The sequence below is a fragment of the Daphnia pulicaria genome, chromosome 3, assembly GCF_021234035.1.
Source record: "Daphnia pulicaria isolate SC F1-1A chromosome 3, SC_F0-13Bv2, whole genome shotgun sequence".
NCBI classification, from domain to species: Eukaryota; Metazoa; Arthropoda; class Branchiopoda; order Diplostraca; family Daphniidae; genus Daphnia; species Daphnia pulicaria.
Genome location: NC_060915.1, coordinates 6,041,902 through 6,063,648, shown reverse-complemented (window position 1 = coordinate 6,063,648; position 21,747 = coordinate 6,041,902). Strand labels below are relative to the sequence as shown.

Below are 21,747 nucleotides of genomic sequence, written 5' to 3'. Positions count from 1 at the left end.
CAAATTATCATTTGTGTCAATTAATTACTATAATTTTTTCACTTTTTCTTGGACCCCTTCATCGTCCGCTTCCAATAATCCAATTCCAATTTTATTTGTTAAAATATTTAGCGAACGTTAAATAAACGGCTGCCGGTGTTTTTAGCGTTTAAAAATGTGGCAAGAAGTTTCATCAGATTTCCCCATTTATCAGTTTCGGGCCGCATCATATTGATTGCATGATCATTGTTTGACCATTATCATCATGCTAGCTGCTCATCACTATCATCATTTGCCGCTAGCATGAAGATAGGTGACGGTAGGTGATTTTGAATTTCGTAGATTTTGTAGAGATGGAGACACCTACCGATAAGATTTCAACTTCTCTTAATGGCGGTTTTCAAAAATAGATCTCGGTTACACAACACAAATGAGCAGGCAGACATCCAAAATTAGATGGATTCTTTTTTAGCCTTTCAGTCAACAAGAAAGTTCAGAGCAACGCGGAATAAAAAAGAAGTGCATGGCAACAGACATTACGAGCAATCTAATCAATCTGGATGTGATTTACAAGTAAGACTTCACTCAGTAAAGGTACTAGACAGTGTTGTCATCCATACATTTATCTCTTTTAATTTCCACTATTCTTCGTGTTGATTCCAAGGTAGAAATAAAATCATGGATGGTTGCGACAAACTTGTTTTCCGATTGCAGCATTTAATTCCGCACGGATTGTCGTCTGCTGCTCCGAAAATAACCAATAACAATATCATCCCTCTACAAGGACCAGCTAATAACCACGTCGACGAGACGGTCGAGTCCACTAATAAGTCTGATGTTCCAACCAAAACCTTTGAAGAAGTGACATTTCCTATGACCTATGGAAATGTAGCAGGTATAATATTGATAGAATCAATCAAAGATTGTCAATGACATTTTTTTCTTATTCGCACGCAGCTAAAATCTGGGGTCCATCTAATGGGAAACCCGTTTTCGCATTACACGGATGGTTGGATAATGCCGGCACATTTGATAATTTGATTCCAATGCTTCCAGACAATTTGAGAGTAGTCGCTGTTGATATCCCGGGTCATGGACTTAGTGATCATTTTCCAAGAGATATTATGTATCACTTCATGGATTGCCTTTTAGCTATTGAGAGAATATCACAACAATTGAAATGGGACACATTTTCATTCATTGGACATAGCTTGGGAGGCTGCATGGCTATGTTATACGCCGGCGTCTTTCCTGAGAAGGTAGTTAAACTGGTCAATGTTGATATTGTGAGAGTTACAACTACTAGGGCGGAAACAATGAATTTGAGATTAAGAAAAACCGTCGGCAAGCTTTTGAAATACGAAAATGCAATCATGCAAGGCCCTGAAAAACCTATTACGTACGAGACAGCAATAGAAAAGAGCATCAATGGTTCATTTGGATCCCTTAACAGGAAAGCTTGTGAAGTTATGTTGAAACGCGGTCTCAAGAAAGTGAACGGAGGCTATGTGTTTAGTAGAGACCGGCGCTTGCATGCCGCCCCCTTGTCGTTCTGCCCAAAACAAGATCAAGTGATTCTCGCAGAAAAAGTAACCGCTGATGTATTAATTATAAAATTCATTGAAGGTCCTTATTTCGAAAGTATCGAGGATCAAATAGAGCACATAGAAGCCCTTAAGAAAAATTCTAAAAGTGTTCGGTACGTTGAAATAGAAGGGAAACATCACACTCATCTGGCCCATCCGGAACGCATCGCTAGCCTTATTTCCGAATTTTTTAAATCGTAGTGCGGAGAGAATTCATTATGTTTGTCGTGCACCCGCCTAATTTTCATAGAATCGAACAGTGTATGCGTAAAAGAATTGGAGACTCAATAAAAGGTGCTAATCTAAACGAGAAGTAGTAGAAATTGGATTGCTGCAATTTACAATCTATAAAATATGCTTAGCAATATGGCAGTAATAACACAAACGAGACTTTAGCAAATGTCATCACAATGAATTTGATCGGCGACCTGTAATATCTTATTATATACGTCACAAGGTATGATTTTCATTTTCTTATAATTTAGAAAAATACAGCGGCTTCAAAATAAAATAAAAAACCAAAACAAAAACAACAATTTATTTTTGAATTGTCGTTTATATATTGAAAGTCGATAACATGTTATTATCACAGAGAATTAATTTTGAGCAACGTTGAATACGTGCAAGGTCAAACATTTTAACTAGATCATCAAACTGAAAATCTTCAATATATCACGCTTTCGAATGGGGATTCATAAACTGCCTGGCAGAATATTGCAGAAAATGCAGCCTCAATGAATCACCAAGAGGAATAAGGAACGCTTAGGTACGACGGGGGAATAAATAGTGATTTATACAGTGATACTTTAGAAAATCAATCCAAAAAGAGTTTTAACAAGAGAATTTTGCTATCAGTCTACTTCGAGTAATGCAAACGTCAACCCCCTCCTTCCCTCGACTTAATGGTCGCTCAGTGACAATTTTCCATTACTATCTAAACGAGCCGTCTGTGTATGAAACTTCACTTGAAGTGATTTACCGTTGAAAAGGACGCTCTGGTTGAATCGATAATGCCAGCTTTTGACGTAGATATGACCATCTTGCTCGCCGACGTGTCGGAGGGTTGAACTCAGGTGATATGTTTCCAAATCGAGATTCAGACTCTTTAACTCGCTTGTTTCAGAATAGAATCTCAGGCCGTTTCTCTCGATGCTGCATAATTATTAGAAAGAGACATGTCATCGATAAAGAGCCATAACTTGTACGATTATTTTTAATGTATTCGAAAATTTACCGGATGTTTTCTCCTTCTTCAGACTTGGAATTCCATATTTCTTTGGATGACATGTGATGGAAGCACGACGAAGCCCCACAGCCGCAAGGTCTCTGCAGGATTACTTGAGGCTGATCAATCTTTTCCCACTTATCATCTCTTTCCGAGATCAGTTCCTCGAATGACTTGAAGGATTCCCAACAAGTACGGACACCAGCTTCGTCAATCACATATGCGACTCCACGTTGATTGCTCGAGAATTTGATTGAGTAGGGCGTAAATTTTACATAACTTGAAAAGTAAAGACTTGAAATTATTAAGAAACAGTAAATTATACTTCATACCAACTTACCAAGCGTTTCCAGAGTGAAGAGTGAAACATCCGAACAATCCTCGTTTGTTCTTTAGCACATGTCCTAAAGGGTGCGAGAATCCCCAATCCGGCAAGTTTTTGTAAGCAAATGCAGAGATTTCCGAAAGCTTATTTTCAATTAAAAATGAGCCGTTTTCTGCGGTGTACATCATGAAATTTTCAGGCATAGAGTCATTTTCGAAATTCAGAGGGAAACCTTGAAATTCATCTCCTCCATGAATGCCAACTGGAAGAAATGGTGTATCAGGAAAATATGAATGAGGATCATAGCTTTCCGGTTGGTTAAAGGGCAAACTTTCAGGGTAGATTTCATAGCTTGTTTCGGGGATTTGTGGTACTGGCCATTGTTGGTGTTCATTAAGGTGTGTTGTCTGGGGATGAAATGGCAAGCTCTTTGTGCAGTAGCTGTTTGATGGTGCCAAGTTTGCATGCACACACATTGCAGTATCTTGTTGAAACAAAGCCATGTGAGGAGACTGCATGACATACCCAGCATTCAGATTGTAGACGTAGTTCACAGGGCTCATGGCAAGGGTGTCTTTTTCTAATTCAAAATGACAATTTTGAAATGGTTCATGCTGCACAACATCAGGAACGGACTGATATTCAAAGTTTTCCTCATTTGCATCTGGAATACAATCTGCTGTAAAACAAAAGTGAACAGAACATGAGACCACATGCAGGAAAGAAAATAACTCAAACCGTACTAACTGACTAATTAATTTAAAGGGCTTCTCAACTCAACAACTTTCCTTCCTGTTTTCATTAATTTTCACTAATGTGTAAAACACAATCAATGAATAATCAGGTTAAATCTCAATATAGGAATTGTGTTTTAAGAAATCACTGTTTGAACACTTATTAATATAGATTAAAGGAATGAATGTCTTAACAAACCTGAGGAATGATATTCAGAAGAGCAATCTTCATTTACTTGCTGGTCCCTTTCATTTTGGGCCTTTTGTTCACAGAGATATTTAGCCAACCAAAATGGAAATTCAACCACCCATACATCGATGGGATTAGAGTTGGGATCAAGAATACGGACTAGTTTAGGAGAAACAAATATGGCTAACGACATGGTAGAATAAACGATCAAAACCGAAATCGCAAATTAAATTGATAACAAAAACAATACAATTATCAACGACGACCTAAGACAACCTTCCTCACGTGCGTCTCAAGGCCGAATAAAATATCGTTTGTCCTACGGGTTTCCTTACGACCTTGATATTTCGAGGGGCCATCTGATTGGCTGTCTCGAACCGGATGTGAAATTTCTTGATTGCCAAACCGTCGAAATAGGACATTATAAAAATTACATAAAAATATTATTGGGTTATTTCAACACTTTTTTATTGCATTTAATTTTTTAATTCTTTAGTTATTTAACTTTTACACTTAGCAGTTGTAAATAGGTTGCACATGCCAAGAATTTTCTCCCTGATTTTGTACTGAGTACTGACTCTGTTGATGGTTGAAGACAGAATGACAGATGATCTGTTAATTGGAAAAAGCAGGGAAAAAGACGTAACCGTAATTGTGACGTATATGTAAGCAAAAAAATCGAAATTTCTTGACTTTTCTTGTAAAAAAATCATTGTCAGGCTTTCAGTCCTCCCCTTAATAATGAAAAAGAAAATCGGTATTAAGTTTTCGTTCAGTTTTCATAGCCTTTTCAGATTAAAAAACCGAATATATCTTTCGCTTGTAAATTATTATTCATTGTTTATGTTTACCATCACTGAAAGAAGTTCTCTCAAGGGCGAGTTTAGATAAACAAAGTTGTTATGAGAACCTGAGAAAAATTCTATAGTCCTTCATTTCTCTTCTGTATTTTTAAAATAATAATTATATCCACCAAACCAGAGCACTGAAGGTCATAAACAAAAAAAAAAAAAAAATATCGTGCTCTAGTCTCTAATAAGAGAAGTGCTCAAATTGACTGAAGAGTGAAGGCCTCTTTTTTCTCCTTCTTCACGCCATTCTTTTTAGCGGTACAAAACGACACTTTACATAAGTGTTTTGAAACCTATAAGACATAAAGTATTGCAAAACTGTACTGCGTGAAAATTTAATACGAATGAAATTTAAAAAATACAATATTCATCACACGAATGTTTAATATCCTTGAAAGTATCTGTTTTGCTTACGTGCCTAGCAACACGTAAGGCCACGATTGAATGCCATCTAGTGTTGATAAAAAAATTCAACAAGTCAAACAATACCTTGGGTTAGTACGAACCGAGTTACACAAGAAACTCTCAGAAGTAAACAAGAGTTGAGTGACTCTAGTCCTTCATTTCTAGGTCTCCGTTGGCGGATTGACTATCTTCATTCCTATACCCAAGACTCTGGTAAAATTAGGGTGTGGTGCTGGTGCCTAACTGCATATCCATTATAAATTATACTAATCATTTGAGTTGCATTAGGTTTAACTACAATTCTATAATATTGATGATATTTTAGATTCTCTATTATACAGTGCCTTCAAGGATGTCCAACTCACCAATTGATACAAATTGTATGACTCTGACTAGATTTGTTCTTGCTGAACAGAGACGTATCCCAGGTGCATCAGGAGATTTATCACAGTTGCTTAATTCATTGCAATCTGCCATTAAAGCTGTTAGTTCTGCAGTTCGCAGAGCAGGAATTGCTAATTTGTGAGTAATTCTGTGTTATTTCAGAACACTCATACTATAACCATGCCCTAACAACTTTCTAGGTATGGTATTGCTGGCCAAGTCAATGTTCAAGGAGAAGAAGTAAAGAAACTTGATGTTCTAGCAAATGAATTGTTCATCAACTTATTGAGAAGTTCTTTTACCACATGTTTACTTGTTTCTGAAGAAGATGAAACTGTTATTGAGGTACAGTAATGGCAGTCTAATAGAATTATCATTCTAACAGTGAATTCAGTAGTAAAGGTTTTTATGGCCATATTTTTTTTTAATTAGGTAGAAACAGAGAAACAAGGAAAGTATATAGTCTGCTTTGATCCTTTGGATGGATCTTCAAACATAGATTGCCTTGTTTCTATTGGATCCATTTTTTCAATTTTCAAGTAATTTTATACAAACCTATGTGTTTAATCTTATGAATACATATCTTTTTCTTCAAATTGTAGGAAAACCACAGAAGGTGTTCCATCAGTTAAAGATGTTTTGCAACCTGGAAGGCAGTGTGTAGCTGCTGGCTATTCTCTATATGGTAGTGCCACAATGATGGTCTTATCAACTGGTAATGGGGTTAATGGATTCCTTCTGGACCCAGTGAGTGATTCATTTATATATTCTTCAAAGTTAGGTTTATTTTAAAGTGGGTGTTTTGACAAGGCAATTGGAGAATTTGTGCTCACTGACCCTGATATGAAAGTGAAACCTAGAGGCAAGATCTACTCAATCAATGAGGGTTATACAAATAACTGGGACAAAGCTATTCAAGAATATGTTGCATCAAAGAAAGAGGTGAAAGGAGTGGACGACTTGTAGAAATTTAAACATTTGGTTTAATTGTATTTTGTGGGGGTAAACCAAATGTGTAGGGACCAAAGCCGTATGGAGCTCGTTATGTCGGTTCGATGGTCGCCGATGTTCACCGCACCCTCAAGTATGGCGGAATATTCATGTACCCTGCCACCACAGATGCTCCACGAGGAAAAGTAAACAACTTTCCTGATTGTAACGATTGAGGAAAAAAGAACATTTATTTCTTCCATTTTAGCTCCGTCTGTTGTACGAAAGCATCCCAATGGCCTTCATCATGGAGCAGGCAGGCGGCGCAGCAACCACAGGATCTATCCCAATTCTAGATATTCAACCAGAAAAAATTCACGAACGCTGTCCAGTTATTTTGGGCTCAAAGGACGATGTTCAAGACGTACTCGATATCATCAAGCGTCATGCTGACCAATTGTGAAAATGCAATGAAACTTTAGTAACCACTAGAAACACTTCATTTCTCAAGCGGGACCAAAACGACGAAGCCTTTTTGATACGGTTTTCACAGTTTATTCGCAGTTGATTCCATCTCAATCAAAATAGCTAAGATACTGTTTCTATCTTCTATCATTAATCAGTTATTAGGAATGTTGGGTTATAAAATAGATTTCCCATAAAAAAAAAAAAAAAAAAAAAAAACTTTTTTTTACTTTGACTTATTTTTCTTTTACAACACGACCGGTTTACCGACCTGCACGTAATCAAGCCATATAGCCTACAACATTTCGGTTTCATGGTTAATTTACTGGAAAATAACTGGGATTTTGGAAACGAATATATCTTCAGGTAATACAAAAACTACGCATTTGATTTTATATTAGTTAAATTAAATGGCACAAATATTTTGTTTTAACAAAATGTTGGTATTACTTAATTTAACTAGTAAAACGCAAGGTAGATTTATTACTAATCAATGGTGTACATATAGTGGAATGTTGGTAGAGGACTATTAGATATAAATTCATATAGGCTGCAAGACGAATCTTTAAAAGGCATTACAAACCCTGGTAAATTGAGAAACTTAACTTGTAGAAATCGACGGTGTGTATAGGAATTCTGGTTGAGGAGAATTTTGGGGCGAAATCTTAACGCATAAAAATGCGCCCTTTGCGCGGTATTATTTGTGCTTGCATTGCCTGAGTATCCAGTTTCTCACCATCAATTACTAGATACGATTGAGGGCCAACACTTTTGTCCGGAATTAGGCGAAAAGCTGTGACTGGAACAAACGTCACCCAAGGTAGCTGAATATGTGTTCCTTTATCCATGCTAATATAAAAAGAATCAGGTCGTCTGTATTCGTACCAACCCATTAAGTATTTACCTTAGCAGTAATTGGGTAACTTGAAATTTTGAAATGGGCGCTGTGTAAATAGATAAATTATGTTGATTCTTAAAGGTCCTGCAAAACAGCTATATTTTTTGTTCCTACCTTTGACAATCATTAACCAAATTATCCCATCATTTAGTACAGATTTTGGTGCAAAAAATAGGTCGGTTCCAATGAAGGGAACCATCGAAGAATAGACACAAACGAATTCTCCGCTCATAGTGACCCAGCGCTGATCCGGTAATGGTTCATCAAGTGGAGGTAAGGGTGGCATTTCTTCTGAAGGGGTATCCTCATTGACTGGTAAATAAAATATGGTGGCTTTATATGTACGGAGTCCTAGTAGGATACAAGCGCTCAGATTACATTGCAGCAGGCAAAATTCTGTAGTCTACTTACGCATTACTCTAGCCAATGCTCCCACAGTAAAACGGGCTTCTCCAATCATTCTAAGGCGTTCAGATTCAATATCAATATCTGCCATCAGACCCCATCCAACACTAAGAAAGCTGATTAGTTTCTGCTGTGAAGAATTCTATTAGAAATTGTTTTATATAAAGATTTATTAGAGAATCCTACAGGGAAATTAGTTGTGTTAATCAGGCAAAGATCCATTTCTCTGCTTTTTAATTTTACAACGTTGAGTACACTAACCACCAGAGGATCATGTAGATAAGGTTCACTGAAAAATAATAATTAGAATTTTTGCAATAGTTCCGACATATTTCTCAAAATTTTCTCTAATAGTTACTTATTGAAATGTGCTAGAGAACGAGCCAGCCCGTTGCCTGATCCCTGGGGAATTGCACCAACGGGAATTTCACACATGGTGTCCCAATCTTCTCTGGCAAACAATCCATTGAAAATCTATTTAAACAAAACATATGAGTTGTTTATTTTTAATCATATTATGATCAATGATATAATGTAAAGATACCTCATATAGCAGCCCATCTCCAGAAACTGCAACTATTCCTGTATATTTTGATAAATCTTTGGAATCTTGAATTATTTGTTGGCAATGCCCCACATGTGTTGTGACAATTAAATCATATGAAATATTGGCTTCTCCTAGGAAAGACCGGATTCTTGTGTTGAATGTTTTCAAGGCTACTCCTGGTCCACTATTTGGATTTACAAATACAAGCAGTCTTCGTGATTCGGCTATGTTGGGGGTTGTAACAGACATGTGAGGATATATTTGATTGCTCTGAATCAGTGAATATAACAATGATTGCCATCTAACAAGAAAATAGGTTATTATAGATTTTGAATTAATTTTTAAGTTTTCTTTTTTCCATATACTTCGCAACATGATCACAATTTTCTACAAATGCAGGATACTTGCGACATCTCAGCAAAGCTGTTTCTCTTTTTCTATATGGACTTTTCTTGAAATCTGTTTTTGAAAGGCTGTAGAAATAGACACAAAGAAACACACTGACTGTGTCCTGCTCAGGATTTCTTGAACCCTCATTTGGATCTTGGTTCCTCATGCAAAGGCATCCAATTACATCATCTACATTGATTGTGCGTTTTTTGTTCCCGCTTCCAGTTTCCGTGATCGTGAGGTTGAACTGTGACAAACTAACTCTGCACTCGATTCCCCTGAAATTCTTTTCCTCGCAGTAATAAAAAATGTCATCTTGTAGTATGTTGGACATTTTTGTGGAACGGAATGAACGCTGTTGAGTCTGTTGACGTGTCAGTCCAAGGCAAAATAGATAGGAGACGACGCACGTCTCCGATACATTACTTTAGCCTTCACTAGGCGACTATCGAGTAAATTATTTGCTTGTGTCCATCAAGAAATCTCTTAACGTTTCTAATCTCAGTCGTCTCAGTACACGTGCACTGAACCTTTTGTTTATTGACTCGACGACGTCATCTGGTGAGAATCTAAGCAAATTGCAATGAGAATGAAAATGAGAAAAATTTTTTATTGGATATCATATCAATGAACAATGTATACATTAAATTTTTTAAATGATTTATTACATGTTTTAATATAAGATGTAGGTTTAGGATTCGGGAAAATATTGTTTTGCGCTTGTTATAAAAATCAGCGCCACCATCCTACAGTTCTGAAGTAATCCAGTTTCCCGCGATAATGCCTTCCGTTTGAGTACTGAGCAGACGACATCTTCGTTCGTTAATTAGTTTGACTTTGACAGGTCCAGGAAATTTGTTTTACTCATGTATTTCTTTTTGAGATATTCTTGGTTGGTCAGTTTTTATATTCTTATTAGTTTTGCCATTGGTGAAGACGTTAAGTATGCCACTCCATGTGAAGTTTGTAAAATAGTTGCCGGTGAACTTGAAGACAGACTCAAGGAAACTGGTAAAAGCCACGAAAACATCGAAACAGGCTACAGCATTGAAGCTAAAAAGGCAAAAAAGAAATATATCAAATCGTAAGAAATAATCTCCTGCTGAAATTTAAAAACAAATGTATAAATGTCGTTGCTTTTGCAGGGAGCTTAGATTAGTTGAATCTCTTGAAGGACTTTGTGAAAGAATTCTTGATTACCGAATGCATAAAGAAAGGACAGATACATCTAGATTTTCAAAAGAAATGAGCCAAACTTTTAAAACACTCCATGGTTTGGTGTAAGTATTTGCATTCAGTACATGAGAGGGTTTGTTTTACAATTGAATTATTGTTTTAATAGTGCAAAAGGTGTTAAAGTTGATTTAGGAATTCCTCATGAGATGTGGGACAAACCACCAGCAGAAGTTACCCATCTGAAAACTCAGGCAAGCATAATGTCTAGAGTAAATGTATATTAATTCACCTTTACAATTTTTTTCCTGTAGTGTGAATCTTTAATAGAAGATTATGAAGAAAGAATAGAAGAGTGGTACAACCACCAACAAGATAATATGGATTTACAGAACTATTTGTGTCGACAGCATGTTTTGCCCAAAAGCCAACAAAAATGCCTCGATGAAAAGGGTGAAACAAAAGTCAAGAATGAATTATAGTCAAGCCATTTGTCCAAATTACGCTTCATTAAATAAAGGCAGTACTTATGATTGTCCCTTTTTGGCAATATCTATCATTTCTCTAACGTCAACTATCTTTTCGCGTGGTTTTTTCTGATATTTACCACGTTCACGCTCTTCGTTATCCAAGGCTTCCCATTCTACAAATGTTACAGGTTCAACATTTCTTGCTTCAAGTTGGGATAAAATAGCATCACGGCCTGGTTTCCTTGTCCCAGTTCCAACAATTCCATTTTTTAAATCTTCAATAATTCTCTTTCCGACATCATGACCACTTTGCATAGTTGATGCTATGACTCCAACAGGTCCGCTTGCCACCCATCCACTGCAGAATACCCCTGAAAAAGTCGCAAATAAAATCATTAGTTTTTGTTTGCGCATATCGGTCTCAGTTTTTCACCTTGCATTCCTTCTACTCTTCCTTCTGTTTGGCGAATAATCCCTTTGGCATGGTCAAAAGGTAGTTCATCGGACAAGGGAAGGCTCTTATATCCGATGCTTTTTAAAATCATTCCACAAGGTATAGTTTCTCTAAGACCTGTATCTTCTACTTGAGGATTCTCCCAGTCATCTCCCGTTAAGTGATTGATGCCTACCACTAATCCGTTAACTTTATTCGCGTTTGAGTCTCCGACTATTTTTATCGGAGTTCGATGAAAAATTAACTCCCATTGCTTTGACGAGTCCTCTTCTGATCGCTTCATACTGGAAGATTGCAGCATCAATTCTGTGAGTCTTTTTCTAGGCCTAGAGGTTTCTGAAATTATTAACAAGACATACTAATTAAATATTCTGTTGTGACAAATTATTTTTGTTTTATACTAGGAAGACATGCATCGATATATTCCGGATTTTCAAGATGAATCCGATAGGAATTTCCTGGAAGTTTAATCATTTCTCTCAATTCCTTGATGGTAAAAGCGACCTAAAATGAGACTAATTACAAAAAAATGCGATTTACATTTATTGTACAAGACAAAAGTTCACCTGCAAAGGTCCTCGTCTTCCGACAATTTTAACATTTTTTATTTTACTTCGGCTAAGAGCTTCTAAAGCATGTTGAGCAATATCAGTTTTCTGGGAAAAATAAAACATAATGTTCATTTTTCAGATAGTTTAAAATGTTTCAATAATACATACCTTTAACATATCTATTGGAGTGAGAAGTATTCTGGCAATATCCAATGCAACATTTCCTTGTCCTATAATAACAGCTGTTTCAGCATCCAAATCAAACTTAAGATGGCTTTCTTCAGGTAACCCATTATACCACCCCACAAATTTTCTTGCAGACACTACATTACATAAATTTTCTCCAGAAATGCCTAACCACCTGTCTTGTGCAGCACCATAAGCCTATGTGGATTGAGTTATTAGTTCTTATAAAAATAAATCTGCTTTGTTGATTTTTAACATTATTACCAAAACCACTACATCATAAGCATTTCTCAAATCATTTAGGGTAACATCTTTTCCAACTGTAACATTTCCAACAAACTGTAGCCTACCAGACTTGGCAATAGCCGTGAATGTATTTATCACGTTTTTCACATCAGGATGATCTGGGGCTACCCCATATCTAAAAAAAAAAAAAAAAAAAATCAATACAACAATAAAAATTTACAATTTCGAGTTGATGAATAAAAAAACTATCAAATTTTACCTGACCAATCCAAAAGGCACAGGTAGCTTTTCAAACATATCTATTTCAAGGGTTGGGCAATTCTATATAAGAAAAACTGTAATTACCAATGTAACCACTTGCTATGGTTAGCAAAAAAAAAATGAATCAAGACCTTAAGAAGATGTTGAGCAGTGTAAAATCCTGCAGGTCCACTTCCAACAATGCATACTTTTTGATGACAGACTACTTGAGATGAGAAATTTACAGCTCTGAAATAACTTACAACGTTCTTGATATTTTTTGTCGTCCTACTCCACATTTTACGTGTACGGGTACGAAATATGTTCAAAAATAACAAAAACAAACTTTGAACACCAAAATCAAAGCAGAAGACTTTCAGGAGGGAAGAGTTTGGATGTTAATAAACAGTAGGAAAGTAAGTATGCATCTGTCGGGTGTTTCGGAAGGAGTTTGCTGATGTCAAGTTAATAGTTAAAACTTTCCCCACTCCCCAGAGCCACGGCTGTGAAAGCATTATATATCCTTACTTAAAAAAAAAACAAAAAACAGGTACAACCTGTATTTTGTGCGAATATACAACGCATCTATTATGCCAGTTTTAAAAAACGTACATGATTTCTCTTGTCCTGATTTAACCCGCGGAAATTTACGGCAGTTTCTATACTTTCTAACTAGGACCAACCTGTTTTTAAATGTTAAAAGAAAAAAAAACTTATGGTGTCCTGATTCCGTTTTAGCTTACTATTATTGCCTTCTTCTCTTTTCTTAACTAATAGCTAATAGTTATCATAAGCAGAGTTATCAAACCAGAGGTGTGCGTTTGACCGGTCTTAACCGGTTAAACCATTTAAGATTTATTTTTTGGGGGTTAACCACGGTTAACCGTTAATTTTTTAAAATGGTTAAATTTTGCCGAAAAATCGGACTTTTTCCGACATCTTTTTATATTTTGGCCATGTCATACCCCAAATGGCCTAATCCTATGGCAAACCGTTAGTGCCACTTTTTAGCGACAACCGACAAAAGAAAAACGATTGCGGCGACTAGTTGGACGAGTAGCGATCCGTTATTTTAGCTCTTACGGCGGGCCCGTCCGCTTTTTTATCGCTGAACGCCGCCCATCGTCCGCTGATACAGGCGGCTATCTACTGGCTATCTACGCGAAAATAATTAGGTTAAATATTTCGCAATAGAACAAGCGCTACCAACAGCGCAGGCCGCTAATGATTAACTTTCGCTCGATGCGCTCATATTCTTCAACTGTGTAATATGGACATAATAATCACATCGCATTTTTACCTATAAGAACTTTCTGTTTTTTTTTTGTTGTTTTTTTTTTTTTTTAAAGACGTAGATAATTGGGATTGAAATTTTTACATTATCTCTTTTACGTCGTTCTTTGAGGAGCTGAAAAGCTGAAACATTTACCAGGTGAACATATGGCCAACTTCATGAAGCAACCTGCAACCAGTTAAAAGTAGGCGCTCTCAGCAGCATTCTCCGTTTAGGGAGGGTGAGAATGTGAGATGGCTCCATCTACCATGTCGCTGTGTATGTGAATAGCCTTAGTAGTAATATCATCATATCAACGCCCAATTCCGTTTGTGACTCTTGTCAAATATTATTATTGAGAACAAAATTGAGAACAAAATATTGACGGCACTTTATAAACATTTTTTCGGGTAACTATCGAATTTCTCATTAATTCATGAAAATCTGTAATGCACATTATAATGAATCAAATCTCAAGCATGATACACCTGATAGAACAGTGGCATACTGCACATTTGGAAAAGTTATTAGAAGATAGACCAAGATAGATAACTATTAACAACATTGTAAAGCAAAGTACTTTAGCTGCAAACAATTTATTCTGAAAACAGTTCATAGTATAAACATCTTTTACATTTCTATTAAAATAGAAACAGATTATTAACTGTTTGATTACAATTTTTGTGATTTATCATCTGTTGCTTATAATATTCTTTTGATTACATTTACAGGTCTTGGAAATATAGCAATGCTCACCTGGTTGCCTATTTCTAAACAATAAGTTCAACTAAATTCTATCTGTCTGTAAACATTCAAAATCAAAATGGATAGTGTTGGTAATATTGGTAGTAGAAAACGTGTGGCAGGAAATCATTATTCTGCAGAAGAACAGGCTCTGGATCAGATTGCTAAAGAGGTTTTTACATAACTAATTAAAACATTATAAAGGTGAAACAATCTAAATTGAAATCTTATAGGCAGAGTCTAGGCTTGTTGCAAGACGACTGGCCAGAGCTGAAGCACGTGACATTCGTATGAGAGAACTTGAAAAGCAGCAGAAAGAAATGGAAGAAAATGCTGATCGCCAGTTTACTGCAGACAGTAGCATGGGTATGACTTTTGGTTAACTTGTTTCCCTTGGAGTTTGAACATCATATACCATTTCATTAATTAGATATAAACCCAAAGATACCAGTTAGTAGAACTGTTAGCACTGGTGTACCTCTAGCAGGGAATAACAGACCAATACTTGGAAGTACTGGTAGCTTTCAATCCAGTCGCCGTGGTTCAGAAGACTCAACTGATGAAAATCCTGGCCAGTCAATGACATTACGAGATCTTAGGGTACCTTCTACTAGTTTCTTATGAAAGACAACCAATTTCTCTATACCTAATACCAAGTTTAAAATTTGTATATTTTTTAAATTATAGCAAGAACTCAAGGAATTGGAAGAAAAGTTCCGAAAAGCAATGGTTCAGAATGCCCAATCTGATAATGAAAAAGCTTCATTGATGTATCAGGTGGAGCTATTCAAAGACAAAATAGAAGATATGGATGAAGCTTATGCACTCCTTCAGGTAATATTATTATTGCTGTTTACATACTTATACGTTATTATTACCACAGTTAATAATATCCTTATTGTGATGTGTAGAAAGAACACAAAGACAAGCATCGCGAATGTGAAGATTCGAAGAGGGAAATGATGAGAATTCAGCAAGAGCTTAATTACAACCGCTATATTCTTGAGGAACGTGATAAAATGATTCAGGTTTGTCCTACCAAAATGTGTGCTTAAATTATTTTAGTTTGATTCTGGTTGTGTTTTTAGGAACATGGATTAGTCATTGTCGGTGAAGATGAGGATAGTGATGAAAATACGACCACTGCTGTACGAAAGACTCCAAAGAAAGTCTTAGTTTCCACTGATGTAGCTTCTTTATTGGAAAAGGCGGGTGATGGATCACTCGGTAATTGTTCTTATTATTATTATGATTATTATTATTATTTCTTTTAATTTTATTTATGTATATAATTAAAATATATAATTAAAATATAAAATATGTATATATAAAGAAAGATAGCTGTTGTTTCCAGCAAGACTTGTGCTGCACACAATGTTATCTATCCTAAACTTCAAATAACAAAATAAAAGCATAAAATACTTTATTAATCTGAAAAACGTGCACACATTATGGTTTATCGATATAGGTATACTTGGTTATATAATTAAACATGTGAATTAATGTTTGTTTAGATGTACGGATACGGAGATTGACTGAAGAGAAAAACGAGTTATGTGATCAGCTGAGGCGTGTTAAACTGGATTTAGAAGAGGAACGCACAAAATCCATGTATCGAGATAGGCCGATTTCTAGCGCTCCTGGATTACCTAACGGTCCAATCGGCGATCTTTCAGAATGGCAGAGTGAGTTAAATGTTTGCTAGAATTTTCAATTAACCTAACTGTAACGTGAGATTACATTAAATGTTTTGCTTTTATTGTTCTATGTACACAGAGGAAGCAGTTGCCAAACAGGTTAATGACTACAAAATAAAGCTTCAGAAAGCAGATCAAGAAATCGCAACTCTTCAAGCAACGGTATGTTCTCTATTGATTCATTTCCCTTTTCTATTTATGATTCTTGGTAAATTCTTGGTAAATTCAAAGGTTGCTCGGCTGGAGACACAAGTTACTCGCTTTAGAGTGACCGCTGAAACGTTAGAAAAATCTGAAGATGAACTAAAAGTGGAAAAACGTAAACTTCAAAGAGAGGTAAGGTGTATCATTTATATTTTCCCTGTTGTTTGTGGCCGATTACCTCAGCCTGCATCGCTGATCTTAGCTACGAGAGGTCAAACAGCTCCTTGATGAAACGGATACGGCGCGTCGTACGCTGCAGCGCCAGTATGATAAGCTGAAACATGGGCGATAAACCTACTTTCGCTCAACCGTGAATAGTTTCATTGCCCATTTTAAGAAAATATGGACTGTCACGATGTAGGATTACGTTCAAGGTGGGATCTGATGAAGGGGGACGCTCGCATGGGAATGAACGTATTTTGAGACTTAACCTATCACTATTACCGAACTAGTACCACAATGAAAGAAAACATTGCACTAACTTTTAACGCTGCATTCAGCACCAAGTTGGAGGTTGCATCGCACTTGTTTGAATACTGGACATTAGTAGTTTTTAACTATTAGTAGACCGGTATGGATCCAATTTTATGTCCTATTGCAAACTTTAGTGTATGGTTGATTGATAAAGGGAAAGAGAATGCTGTTTGCTGACCCAATCAACTGAATGTTATAGGAAATCGTACCAACGTGCAATCTACATAATACTAAATTGAATAATATATTTTTTTAAATCTATTTTTCAGCTAAGAGAAACTCAGACCAAAATGGAAGAACTTGAAACATCACACAACCATTTACAGCGACGACTAGATAAACTGAAAACCGCAAAATCAGCTCTTTTGAAAGAAATTTAAATTCATTTTTTCTATATCTTATTACCTAGCCTTATACTCGTTATTTATTTCCGCTGGAGATGGAATTAAAACAACGCCGTTGCTCGGGGCTACGCTTCCCCATATTGATTGTGTGCGAGGAAATCTGTATTGTCGAATTATCCCATGTCGACGCATTTAATTTAATTCGCCAGTGCTCTTTACGTCATTTACCGTGTGCTAGAGAGTGTGTTGCTTAATTGAATCGGTTGAAGCAGATCTTAGTTGCTGATTGTCTGTAGAAGAAGAGCGTACCATTTTCTTTTGTTTAACCTTGCAAGCATGTTTTAACCAATTAAAAACTAGTGGTATTGCTATTGTACGGCTTGTGACATGAAAATGCAATGAACATTCTAAATAGAAAAACGAAATTAACTTGTTGATACATAAAACTTATTTGAAAAAAACAAACAAAAAAAAACAGTGATTCTCAGTTTATGGAGTTTGTCAGCGGGAGGATTGTGAAATTAAGTGGTTTCAGGTGCGTCGAACTTAAAGTAAGATGTATTTTTTGCGGAAATGTAGTACATAGTTGTCTGTATTACAATAAAAACCATCGCGAAAATTCTGACGGGTCGAATGTTCATTGGGTGAAATGATTAGAATATTTTGTAGAATCATCAAAGGTTAAATTCAAGTTAAATTAAATGTCTTGCGTTAAGTCTACACGTTCAATGGTTACACGTTTATACTGTATGACAATTAATTATGCATAAAGGAGATGCTTCAAGAACAAAGTCCTTCAACCAATCAAACTATTATACAAACAGAACAAATAGCTCGTCACATATTCATTTTTAAACTTGGCGACCAGTAACCATTACACAGTTTGTTGAAAACAATAAACAGTTGCAATAATGTAAAAGAAACAAGTTGTTTGTTAGACTATATCGCCAAGTATAGAGATCAAAGAGATTGCGACGCATCGGTCAAAAGTATTCCTGTTTATAAACCAATGGGAACTTAAATTAGACGCTAAAATCAGTTTGATACGCAATGTTACATAATTGTTCTCTAGAATCGTATAGAGTTGTAGAATATTCACAATCCAGCAATCAAACTGATCCTAGCTATAGCTGTCAATTTATCTGCAGCTATTTAGTTATTGTGTACTGCAAATATGAACATGGAAAGAACAATATTGAAGTCAATATTAACCTAGTATGAAACAAATTAACTGCAGCGAATCACACGTTCAGACAGAGTCATCTTTCCATTTACAAACAAGCGAGTAATCATGATGTGATGATGATTACAATGAAACAGTCGACAGTGGACACGGACACGAAAGTGGATCCCGACGTCCAAATGAAAACATCACAAACTCACAGGTGAGATCAATAAGAGTAATGGATATCCCGTGTTTAGGACTGGAATGGAGTAGTGCCATAAGATTTCAGCTCGCTAAAGACTTCGGTAAAAAATGCTGGTTCTGAGTTGAGTCGCAACATGTCACTTGAAAGTCGATCTATAATGAAGAGGCAACGGCTCCAGAAGCGGCTCCGATCAGAATCGACAAGAAACGGTTTCAGGGGATACGAAATTTCATTGCCCATGTACGAGTAGGACAAGTACAAACACGTGAGGACGATAGACTGCAGTTCCTGCTCCGATTCGACATTCTCGGTCACTATTTGTTTAACAATCAGGTAGACGAACACGACGTTCGAAGGGTTAACAAAGCCAATATCCTGAAAATGCGTAATTTGTAAACTGTTATTCTGTCCTTGAATCTGTGAAAAATCTCTCTAAATTTTTATTTTTACCTGCCAGCCTTGCAACAAGAGACTGCGATCCACCATTCTGAGCCACATCACGGCATCTGCGGCTTGAAAATCTTTCAGTCGGTGACACCGACGGAACAGAAAAACTCCAAAACAGCGAAGAAGTTCGGAAGTCGATGCTTGAACCACCGTTTTCTTAGCCTTGTTGACGCTGGGCTTGCTGTGAGCGACCGCTCGGTTATTATTATTCCTGTTGGCGTTAGCGTTAGTGGATTTTTGTGTTTTTTGCTCCAGTTGATCTTGAGTCACGTAATTTTTGTCTGTTTTCCGGTTGTGATTGCACGAACTCTTCGACTCGAATGGCGTTACCGACAGCGTCAAGGGTGGACGAATAGTTGTTTTCGTTTGAAATGTCGGTTCAAAGTAGTCGTTAGCTTTCAACGTGTAATACGATTTTTGAATGTTTTTATTGTTATCTAGCATGGGGTGGACGTTGTCTAACGGTGTTCGCAAAACGGAGACACGATTCGAGATTGTGGCGTTGTGAACCTCCATCTTTTTTTTCTGAGAAGCCGGGTTGGAAAGTCGCTTCCAACTGAGCGAATTGATAAACATGGACGACTTACGAAAATTGCGTTCGAGCTGCCCGTCTCGAATGTCGTTTTCATCGCGGATGATTGCGACAAGAGATTTATTGATGGCGTGATCCATTTGACTGGTGGTTGATTGCAAAATGGCGTCTTTGCTGTGACGAAGATGATTTTGAGTGTCTGACGTCGTGCCGACCGACGATCGGGTTTCACGAGGATTAAAACTCATGACCGTTCCCATGATCTTCTACAAGGAACCTTCACAATTTTTAGCGGCTGAATGATTCTGCAAATGTTGAGAACGTAGCTATCAAATCATTACTGATGTCGGAGCAAAGAGAAGCTCGCGCATATCGATCGTAGCCCTCTTTTCTCCTTTGCACGAGAATATCGAACGAACAACCCGAAAATGTTCCGACTCGTGCTTTCGCGTGCCTTTCTCTAAATTTCGAACAATGATTCGTTCATTCGTTGCTTGAAAAGGAAAAAAAAACAAAACAAAAACGATCCAGAAATGAAAATAAAAAGAGCCAACTTACTGTTTTGGATGAGGAAAACGAGAAACGTTTCACATCATCCGAGAACTTGAAAGACGAAGCACTGCAATAATTCAACTCGTGTATAGCAGGGGTGCAAACGCTGTCTTTGCAGGGGGTGACATGGCAGAAGACTAGGCTACTTTTGAACGCATGCGTTCAGGGCTAGGTTGTCAAAGAGACGAATTCACATATCTTGGGGCACTCACGCGCAGTGTCCGACTCTTCCAGAAATCGATAATGCACTAAGGATATGGTGACGGATTCAGTGGGAGCGTGCGCAGCTTTGGTCACGGATAATTCCAGCAGTAGGCTAATGCACAAATAGGCCTACACGTTTATAGTATTTGATTCAATCTAGATTTCTAGCCTCTTCTGATTTCAACTCAAATTTCAAGCGACTTAAGTCTAGCTACACTGGAGCAGTGGAGCTTTCTTTTGTATTTCTTTGAAAATGCTCGCGTATTTTTTTTAAATGCGTCTCGTACTTTGCGTTTTAGAAACCTTTTTAAAGAAGTATTAACGTAAGAAACTAAGAACTTAATTTATTTATTTAGCTATCTCCCACTAAAGGGCATCAAAATTCTGGTTTTTGATTTTTATTTAAATGAGGAAAAGGACTTGTAAAAATCTATAAACATTTAAACATGTAGTAATTGTTGGTCTTTGACCACCAGACACCAGAGAAGGTCCAGAAGTGGCGAGATGATTTCTCAGGGGTCGTTTCTTATTAACCAGACGCCTTACCGTAGTTGTTGCAATTGTTCGGAGGTGCACGATTTTGTACTTTGTTCTTTAATTTCTGCGTCAAAGTCAAGAACAACATTTATCGTTGATTTAAGCGCGGAAAATAAAGCGAAAATCAAATAGATAAAAATTTGTTTTCTTTTTCCCTTGTTTTGAATTGGGTTGGGCCAAGTTTTCTGATGTCTTCTTAATGGGCAATTGGGCATATACCACAAATAGCACACTTACGAATTACCTGCTAGTTTGTGAAATAGGCTTTTTGCCTATTTCTGGTGGCGGCAGCATTTTAAAATTTACTTATTCTTTACTTTCCGCTTAAAAAAAAAGAATCCGAGGACGAATCTATCATTTTTAACTCTGGTGGCAGGGTTGCCGAAAATGGAGCCTCAAGTGAACTATTGAATTTGAATAGTTAATACCAGGGCTATGGCTATACCAGTTTATACTCTATAGCTCTGATTAATACTTAATACTAGTCAGTTGAATTTAAATAATTATTTGATGATATGCAATCATTTTTAAAATGGGGAAAAAATTGTGGTTAACTCCCTACCTTCGTTATGCAGATAAAACATTTGACCTTTGTTTATTTCATATTCTTCTTATGAAACTCATATATTTTGTCTGTTTAAGGCATATCGGGTGGACGTTTACTGGAAAAGAAAGGAAGAAATAAACCTATCTGAGCCGTTTTTCTTGCAGAAGAAGACATTTCAATTCCAAACA

At 36.7% G+C, this 21,747-nt stretch overlaps 8 protein-coding genes across 21 annotated transcripts; 4 read left to right on the top strand and 4 right to left on the bottom strand.

Annotated features, from left to right (window-relative positions):
• Positions 1–188: 188 nt before the first annotated feature.
• On the top strand, positions 189–1,900 carry LOC124329364 (probable serine hydrolase). Of its 3 annotated transcripts, none has more exons than XM_046788424.1 (4): positions 189–298; positions 390–552; positions 644–874; positions 937–1,900. In XM_046788424.1, the coding sequence occupies exons 3-4, from the start codon at positions 658–660 to the stop codon at positions 1,764–1,766; spliced, it is 1,047 nt and encodes a 348-aa protein (XP_046644380.1). In that variant the 5' UTR covers positions 189–298; positions 390–552; positions 644–657; the 3' UTR covers positions 1,767–1,900. The 3 variants fall into 3 exon arrangements, with proteins under 3 accessions (XP_046644380.1, XP_046644379.1, XP_046644378.1); XM_046788423.1 differs by having other exon boundaries at positions 190–298; positions 390–573; positions 648–874; positions 937–1,897; XM_046788422.1 differs by having other exon boundaries at positions 191–298; positions 390–573; positions 937–1,895.
• A 201-nt stretch (positions 1,901–2,101) lies between these two features.
• Positions 2,102–4,411, bottom strand: LOC124329326. 3 transcript variants are annotated; one of them, XM_046788364.1, is made up of 5 exons: positions 4,049–4,403; positions 3,641–3,794; positions 3,131–3,377; positions 2,800–3,069; positions 2,102–2,717 (listed from the first exon to the last, which is right to left on the bottom strand). In XM_046788364.1, the coding sequence occupies exons 2-5, from the start codon at positions 3,645–3,647 to the stop codon at positions 2,465–2,467; spliced, it is 777 nt and encodes a 258-aa protein (XP_046644320.1). In that variant the 5' UTR covers positions 3,648–3,794; positions 4,049–4,403; the 3' UTR covers positions 2,102–2,464. The 3 variants fall into 3 exon arrangements, with proteins under 3 accessions (XP_046644320.1, XP_046644319.1, XP_046644318.1); XM_046788363.1 differs by having other exon boundaries at positions 3,131–3,791; positions 4,049–4,411; XM_046788362.1 differs by having other exon boundaries at positions 3,131–3,794; positions 4,049–4,407.
• A 974-nt stretch (positions 4,412–5,385) lies between these two features.
• LOC124329321 (fructose-1,6-bisphosphatase 1-like) lies at positions 5,386–7,236 on the top strand. The gene is made up of 8 exons (XM_046788356.1): positions 5,386–5,508; positions 5,637–5,817; positions 5,880–6,024; positions 6,112–6,218; positions 6,282–6,426; positions 6,490–6,621; positions 6,699–6,815; positions 6,878–7,236. Exons 2-8 carry the CDS (start codon positions 5,648–5,650, stop codon positions 7,070–7,072), a joined length of 1,011 nt encoding a protein of 336 aa, XP_046644312.1. The 5' UTR covers positions 5,386–5,508; positions 5,637–5,647; the 3' UTR covers positions 7,073–7,236.
• LOC124329319 (sphingosine kinase 2-like) lies at positions 7,154–9,851 on the bottom strand. 2 transcript variants are annotated; one of them, XM_046788351.1, is made up of 8 exons: positions 9,290–9,851; positions 8,922–9,225; positions 8,736–8,851; positions 8,564–8,666; positions 8,384–8,507; positions 8,087–8,323; positions 7,979–8,018; positions 7,154–7,923 (listed from the first exon to the last, which is right to left on the bottom strand). In XM_046788351.1, the coding sequence occupies exons 1-8, from the start codon at positions 9,646–9,648 to the stop codon at positions 7,740–7,742; spliced, it is 1,467 nt and encodes a 488-aa protein (XP_046644307.1). In that variant the 5' UTR covers positions 9,649–9,851; the 3' UTR covers positions 7,154–7,739. The 2 variants fall into 2 exon arrangements, with proteins under 2 accessions (XP_046644307.1, XP_046644308.1); XM_046788352.1 differs by having other exon boundaries at positions 8,384–8,504; positions 9,290–9,850.
• A 329-nt stretch (positions 9,852–10,180) lies between these two features.
• On the top strand, positions 10,181–11,025 carry LOC124329322 (protein canopy homolog 3-like). Its single transcript, XM_046788357.1, has 4 exons — positions 10,181–10,398; positions 10,460–10,594; positions 10,657–10,741; positions 10,802–11,025. The coding sequence occupies exons 1-4, from the start codon at positions 10,181–10,183 to the stop codon at positions 10,967–10,969; spliced, it is 606 nt and encodes a 201-aa protein (XP_046644313.1). The 3' UTR covers positions 10,970–11,025.
• LOC124329320 (NADPH:adrenodoxin oxidoreductase, mitochondrial-like) lies at positions 10,230–13,133 on the bottom strand. 3 transcript variants are annotated; one of them, XM_046788354.1, is made up of 9 exons: positions 12,787–13,133; positions 12,654–12,715; positions 12,413–12,569; positions 12,131–12,346; positions 11,978–12,067; positions 11,813–11,915; positions 11,391–11,747; positions 11,095–11,328; positions 10,230–10,367 (listed from the first exon to the last, which is right to left on the bottom strand). In XM_046788354.1, exons 1-9 carry the CDS (start codon positions 12,931–12,933, stop codon positions 10,354–10,356), a joined length of 1,380 nt encoding a protein of 459 aa, XP_046644310.1. In that variant the 5' UTR covers positions 12,934–13,133; the 3' UTR covers positions 10,230–10,353. The 3 variants fall into 3 exon arrangements, with proteins under 3 accessions (XP_046644310.1, XP_046644309.1, XP_046644311.1); XM_046788353.1 differs by lacking the exon at positions 10,230–10,367 and having other exon boundaries at positions 10,754–11,328; XM_046788355.1 differs by lacking the exon at positions 10,230–10,367 and having other exon boundaries at positions 10,754–11,328; positions 12,654–12,729; positions 12,787–12,916.
• A 1,015-nt stretch (positions 13,134–14,148) lies between these two features.
• On the top strand, positions 14,149–17,799 carry LOC124329490 (leucine-rich repeat flightless-interacting protein 2-like). Of its 5 annotated transcripts, none has more exons than XR_006916799.1 (12): positions 14,149–14,317; positions 14,639–14,823; positions 14,885–15,017; positions 15,082–15,251; positions 15,339–15,485; positions 15,563–15,679; positions 15,740–15,878; positions 16,166–16,336; positions 16,428–16,510; positions 16,580–16,684; positions 16,755–16,926; positions 17,296–17,799. XR_006916799.1 is itself a non-coding variant. In XM_046788553.1 (12 exons), the coding sequence occupies exons 3-12, from the start codon at positions 14,731–14,733 to the stop codon at positions 17,404–17,406; spliced, it is 1,269 nt and encodes a 422-aa protein (XP_046644509.1). In that variant the 5' UTR covers positions 14,151–14,317; positions 14,386–14,483; positions 14,639–14,730; the 3' UTR covers positions 17,407–17,799. The 5 variants fall into 5 exon arrangements, 4 of the variants coding, with proteins under 4 accessions (XP_046644510.1, XP_046644509.1, XP_046644508.1 ...); XM_046788553.1 differs by lacking the exon at positions 16,755–16,926 and adding an exon at positions 14,386–14,483 and having other exon boundaries at positions 14,151–14,317; XM_046788552.1 differs by lacking the exon at positions 16,755–16,926 and adding an exon at positions 14,386–14,524 and having other exon boundaries at positions 14,151–14,317.
• Positions 17,800–17,910: 111 nt separating this feature from the next.
• On the bottom strand, positions 17,911–20,460 carry LOC124329491 (cyclin-dependent kinase 5 activator 1-like). Of its 3 annotated transcripts, none has more exons than XM_046788555.1 (3): positions 20,278–20,460; positions 19,191–20,179; positions 17,911–19,115 (listed from the first exon to the last, which is right to left on the bottom strand). In XM_046788555.1, the coding sequence occupies exons 2-3, from the start codon at positions 19,977–19,979 to the stop codon at positions 18,789–18,791; spliced, it is 1,116 nt and encodes a 371-aa protein (XP_046644511.1). In that variant the 5' UTR covers positions 19,980–20,179; positions 20,278–20,460; the 3' UTR covers positions 17,911–18,788. The 3 variants fall into 3 exon arrangements, with proteins under 3 accessions (XP_046644511.1, XP_046644513.1, XP_046644512.1); XM_046788557.1 differs by having other exon boundaries at positions 19,191–20,024; XM_046788556.1 differs by having other exon boundaries at positions 19,191–20,460.
• Positions 20,461–21,747: the final 1,287 nt, after the last annotated feature.